General features: G+C 42.9%; 1 protein-coding gene across 2 annotated transcripts; it reads left to right on the plus strand.

Annotated features, from left to right (window-relative positions):
* The first annotated feature begins 2,002 nt into the window (after positions 1–2,002).
* crybb1l3 (crystallin, beta B1, like 3) lies at positions 2,003–3,532 on the plus strand. 2 transcript variants are annotated; one of them, XM_072691005.1, is made up of 5 exons: positions 2,003–2,086; positions 2,217–2,335; positions 2,490–2,622; positions 3,111–3,253; positions 3,364–3,532. In XM_072691005.1, the coding sequence occupies exons 1-5, from the start codon at positions 2,003–2,005 to the stop codon at positions 3,530–3,532; spliced, it is 648 nt and encodes a 215-aa protein (XP_072547106.1). The 2 variants fall into 2 exon arrangements, with proteins under 2 accessions (XP_072547106.1, XP_072547107.1); XM_072691006.1 differs by having other exon boundaries at positions 2,003–2,068.
* The last annotated feature ends 2,468 nt before the right edge of the window (positions 3,533–6,000 follow it).

The raw sequence follows: 6,000 nt of genomic DNA on the forward strand, positions 1-6,000 counted from the left end.
GACAGGTTTGTCAGGCAAAAGATACACGGATGGGGGCGACGCTAACAAGCTAACAACAGCGGTTTTAAGTAATCTTTACCTCAAAACGGTTCCTAAAAACATTTTGTGCATAAATAACATTGATAAAGAGTCCAAAAAGAAAAGAAAATCCTCTAGCGAGAACATGTTGTAAAATAAAAGCGTAGAGTTAACAGAGGACTGGTGCTCACTGCTCTCTAACCTCACAGACAGGCAACTAGCCCCTCAACTGACCTCCTGCCCTTACATACCCACACACATGCACACATGCATGCACACACACACACATAGGCCTTTACGTGTGCAGCTATTCAACATCCATGTCCTGCCCACTCCTTTGACTTTATGCAAAGCAGGCTGCCGACCGGGGCTAGGTGGAACATGAGGAGGAGTCTGGCTAGATGAAAGGAAAGTGAGGAATGTATCCTTTGGAGATGCAAACAAATCCTTTTAATCCAAAGAAAATTCATTTGGACATTTTGTCGAGCATGGGGGTAAGTGGCCTCTGTATTTTGTGTATTTGTCAGTGTCAAAAATGGCAGGTAGGCCTTTTATGATTCAGTGGCCCTATGTTGTTTTGTCTCAAAGCTGTAATACTATTATTGCTATCTTTATGGAAGTGGATCAGCAACTAAAGCCAGGCCTATGTTATTCAGGCTTGACTTTTCTGATTTACACAAGATCACAGAAAGTGAAATCATCAAAACACCATGAACAGCTGCAGGTATTTTCAAGTCCACCAGCACACACAACAACAACCCTGAAGCATCTCACTGAGCCCAGCGGCGTGAACTGAGACCAGCCTACTGAGGTCAGCACATTGCTATCAGTGCTACAGAGGGAGAGGGAGAGAGAGAAAGAGAGAGAGGAATGGAGGGAGGCTTTCTGCTGATGGAGGTGGGTGTCCAGCAGAGTCGTGGAACAAAGCGACCAGCAGAGTCAGCAAGGCCACAGAGATAAGCTCGCTCTCCACGCCCTCCCCGAAACCCCATCACTTTCATCCAATAGCGTGGCAGCATGCAGGCCTAATAGCACGACTGGGATATATATGTATATATAGAAGCCTTCCAAAGGCTGGACCAGCACTTCATTTGGGCCTTGCCATCTTTTCCTCTGCCAGCACTCCTCTTACATTCCATTGCTCTGTGCCTGACTGCAGCATTTTGGTGAGATTCAGGAGGTGGGTGGGTGGAGGGGTGGGGGATTTTTGAAAGGAGGGCAAGGGACCAAATTAAAGCACAAAAGAGGATGTCCCTCCATAATATGTGACACATATAAGCCAAAGAGTTAAATGTGTTGTGACTGTAGCAATGTGTTGTTTTATGCAAGGCATTCAAGGCATCAGTGGATTGATAATCAAGAAAATTGCATAAAACAAAGAAAATTGAGGGGAAAGGCTGTTATTCCACTGGGCCTGACATGATAATATAACTACTTCTACTGTTGTTTTCCAAAATAGCCTGATTTCCCATTGTCTGTTGTTTTAATTGGTGGTCTAATATGGTCTAACAAAGCCACAAATGCAGCTAAGTCTGCTCATTTAAGCAAGCAACTTCTGCTTTAGGGCATCTAGGATCCAATAGATTAAACTGAAGGTTTTTTTCAAGCTGTTTTACACTGCAGTTAGCTTAGGTTTTTTATTGGTGCTTAACTGTATGGATGTTTTAAATGAACAAAGTCCAGTTATGTCCGGCTATGTTTTAACTCGATAATCCTATTCAGTTCTACTATTAATTTGATAGCTACTATGGAACAAGTATGTGAGTGAGATGCTGAAGTGTGGGTCCATGCACAGCCTGTTAAGGTGTATGGGGAAAGTGGTAGCAGAACTGCAGATAGTTTTGCTGCTAGTGGAGCTGTAACAAAAGGCTGTTGCTCCTTTTGTCTATAATGGTGCAATTACAGCATGGTCACAGAGCTCTGATTTCAAGCTCTCTTTTCACTCTCTCTCTCTCTTTCTCTCTTTATGGTTGCAGCCTCAGCCATGTCTCATACTGCTGTGCAGGGTAGTGTCGGGAGCCATTCTGCCATGGGGATGCCCACCCACAAAGTAGGTCAACACTTTTCTGTAAGGACGATTACTCTGTTCACTTCAAACCCCATTACCACTGAATTGCTAGTATGAACACCAAAGCATATGCATTGCCTGACAGATAATACTGTTTAGTAATTCTGACCTGTGTTCTGTGTGTGTGCAGATATATCTGTACGAGTGTGAGAACTTCCAAGGCCGCAGGATGGAGTTAAGTGGAGAGTGTCGCAATATCTGTGAAAAGGGCCTTGATCGTGTCCGCTCCATCAGAGTGGATTGTGGACCGTAAGTGTATAGAGCATTAGACGACAGCTAGGCTGTAGACCAAACAGTGCATTGCTGCATCTTCCTGTTACAGTGCTACATTTCGTAGTAGCACCATTTTAAATATTTTATTAATATGCAAATAAATGCAATGTATTTTTCTGTTCATCTTCAGCTGGGTGGGTTATGAGCAGCAGAACATGTGTGGTGAGATGTTCATTTTGGAGCGAGGAGAGTACCCTCGCTGGGACACCTGGTCCAACAGCTACCGCTGTGATCGCTTCATGTCCGTCAGGCCAATCCGCATGGTGGGTGAAAGAGAATGAGCAACCCATTAGCATTGTTTCCAAACCATCTCCTGGTTCCACATTCATTATGCAGTTCATCAGCTTCACTTACATATGGGAGCACTTTGTAGTTCTATACTTACAGACTGTAGTCCATCTGTTTATCTGCATACTTTGTAAACCTCCTTTCCTGTCTGTACCACTCATACCAGCGCAACTCACACTAACACGCCACCACCATGTCAGTGTTCCTGCAGTGCTGAGAATGACCCACCACCCAAATAACACCTGCTTTTGTGGGGGTAAAAGAAAAAGATGGACTACAGTCCATGTAATTATAGAACTACAAAGTGCTTCTATATGTTCAGTGGAGCTGATATAATGGACTGTCAGGGTAGGAACAAGGAGGTGGTTTCAATAAAGTGTCCAGTCTGAGTACATTAGGTAGTTATCATTAGAGTGAAGTGTTAAAAAAGTTGACTTGCAGGTCTGTATCACTCTGCCTGTAGGACCCACAAGATCATAAGATCTGCCTGTTCGAGTGTATGAACTTTGACGGACGTAAGATGGAGGTCTGTGATGAGGACATCCCCAGCCTGTGGTCTTATGGCTTCCAGGACAGAGTAGCTAGTATTCAAGTCACCGGAGGAACGTAGGTCACTTATCATGTAAATGACCACTGTGAATAATTAGCATGACCACTGTGAACAATTCACCGTGATTACTTTCACAAATGCACTTCCACATTTCTGTTCCTTATAGGTGGGTTGGGTACCAATATCCTGGTTATCGAGGATACCAGTACCTGTTTGAATTTGGCCCCTTTAAGCACTGGAATGAGTGGGGTGCCAACCACCCCCAGATCCAGTCTATCCGTCGAGTGCGGGACATGCACACACATCGTCGAGGCTGCTTTGAGATGATTGCATAAAGGACACTGCAGAGACTGGTGGGTGGGGCAAGACCCTGCAGGAGAGGCTCTGTGGACAAATCATCTCAAATCATCTCTCAGCATCTACAGAGCCATTCAGAACAGAGCACGGCTACTGTGGCAGATAGCTCTATTAGTTTACAAAGGGAAAATACGAAGGGATATGTTATGGGGCAACAGGCCACAGTGCCGCTACTGGTGGCTGATCACCTGCGGTTTCTTAGGGAAGAAGAGGGTGGGCAAATATTTAGTGGCATTTTCCGTTCAACCTCCTAGTTGGGCATGTGGGGCAAACTGAACTGATAGATCACATGTGAAGATGATCTTTATTCCAGGAAATGATGGCTCTTTATTAGTTTTGTTGACTTGTTTTCACTTCTAAAACCCCTATTTTATTATATATATATATATATATATATATATATATATATATATATATATATATATATACTCATATATGTTGCTTAGGTATATTAACATGAAAAAAAAAATATATATATATATATATTAGGAGCTTTCCCCAGCAATTTATCCAATGAACTTCAACAAAATTCCAAACCACCTATTCAACTGATTGATTAAACGATACAAAGCTTGTACTGAAGACAGAACACAAAAGGGGGGCGCTGTCCGCTAACAAGCTCCCTCTGTGTTTTGTCCTCTGGCTCAGGTAGGCCCACATCACCGAGCATCTGACAGGTATTGGCATGAGCAGGATGGTGGCTTGGAGTTTTGGGAAAAAGCCCCTGAAATGGCAGGCTTTGCTCGGGCGAGGATTTCCTTTTTCCTCTCCTTTCTTATGGTGACAGGCTTCAGGTGCCCTTTGTCTTCCTTAATGAGGAGACATGTTGTGGTCCTGTTGCACCTGTTTCTTTCTCAGGGATGCTGGCATCTGGAAAATATATTTCCTACAAATACAAATAAATAAACATTTAAACCTATGCCTTTGTGTTCTTTTATAGGCTATGTTTTATATGTTCAGTCTGCAGTCAAGGTGGGACTTATTTATTCACTCAACATCTGCTTTGCATTTTCATTCACTAACACTCAAATCTGTATACTAAGGAATTGAAAGAGCCGGTTGTTGTTGTCTTGTTCAAGTTTGTAGAATCTGCAGCTAGTACAGCATGTTTGGGGATTGAGGAGAAACCGCTTTGAATTTTAACCAGACCGTGTGGGAGATGAGCAGCGGTGGAGAGTAGTCTAAAACTATCCCCAAGTGCTCTTGGTGTATACTAAAATAGGGACTTGAGGAAAAGTGGCATAGAAACGGAAGTTTCTTAGATGGTTTTGGTGTTAAATAAAATGATCTCATATGAAGGCGGTATGAGCAACAGCAAAACATGCCAGGAGCTCAACGAGCTTAAACAAATAATTAGGAATTCAATCTGACAATTTGACAGTGAGGTACAACAAATTCATCAAGAATGCATTAGATGTGAGAGAATGTGATCTGACCTCAATCCGACCTAAGTTTTAGGTGTACTCTGCAAGTTTGAGCTAAATGGTCCCCTTAGACAGTGTTAAGCTTGTATACTGACAAAATATTTACTACAGATATGAACAAATGCCATCCCTGCAGTTGTTGCTCCACGTTAAATTGCACAGAAATCTGTATTAACTTTCTAGCTCCCGTCCCAGACATATCAAATACCAATAAGCAGAGAGAACGTTCACATGTGATTTGTTATGGCACATTTTGTGTGCTTCTACTAGATTTTGAAGCATTGCTGTAAGAATTTAATTGCATTCAGCAACAAGAGTGTTAGTGCTCTCTCTCTCTCTCTCTCTCTCTCTCTCCCTCTCTCTCTCTCTCTCTGTCTCTCTCTCTCTCTCTCTCTCTCTCTCTCTCTCTCCAACCATTTACTCCAGATAAAATGGGAAGCATTTTTTGCACAAAGCATTTGCACTAATAACTTTACTACCTCACTGGACTCAATATTTATTGCACACTGCATAATTTGCACACTACCACCAATTATTTATTATTCTCTGTCTGTATAGTGTTGTATTGTCTGTCCACACTTATACTGTGTTGCACTTGTGTTCTGTATGCACTGTGTCTATGTTGCACCATGGTCCTGGAGGAACGTTGTTTCGTTCACTGTGTACTCTGTATGTAGTTGAAATGACAATAAAACCCCACTTGACTTGACTTGATTTGACTTGACTAGTGAGGTCAGGATGTTGGCTGATCACCACTCAACCTGACCCATCCCAAAAGTATTGGATGGAGCACCATCCATCATTCCAGAGAACACAGTTCCACTGCTCCACAGCTCACTGCTGGGGGGCTTTATACCCCTTTATACCCCTGCGCCTGGCATTATGCAGCATGGTGCCAATAGGTTCATGCTTATCCACTCCAAAAAGTCCTAATGTATTGGCAGTACTTCTCTACAGGGACTACAAAAGCTGCATGTGTGCATTTGCACATCTGTGTCTACCTCTGCATTATGTTTTATGGT

Source organism: Salminus brasiliensis, chromosome 11, assembly GCF_030463535.1.
Source record: "Salminus brasiliensis chromosome 11, fSalBra1.hap2, whole genome shotgun sequence".
NCBI classification, from domain to species: Eukaryota; Metazoa; Chordata; class Actinopteri; order Characiformes; family Bryconidae; genus Salminus; species Salminus brasiliensis.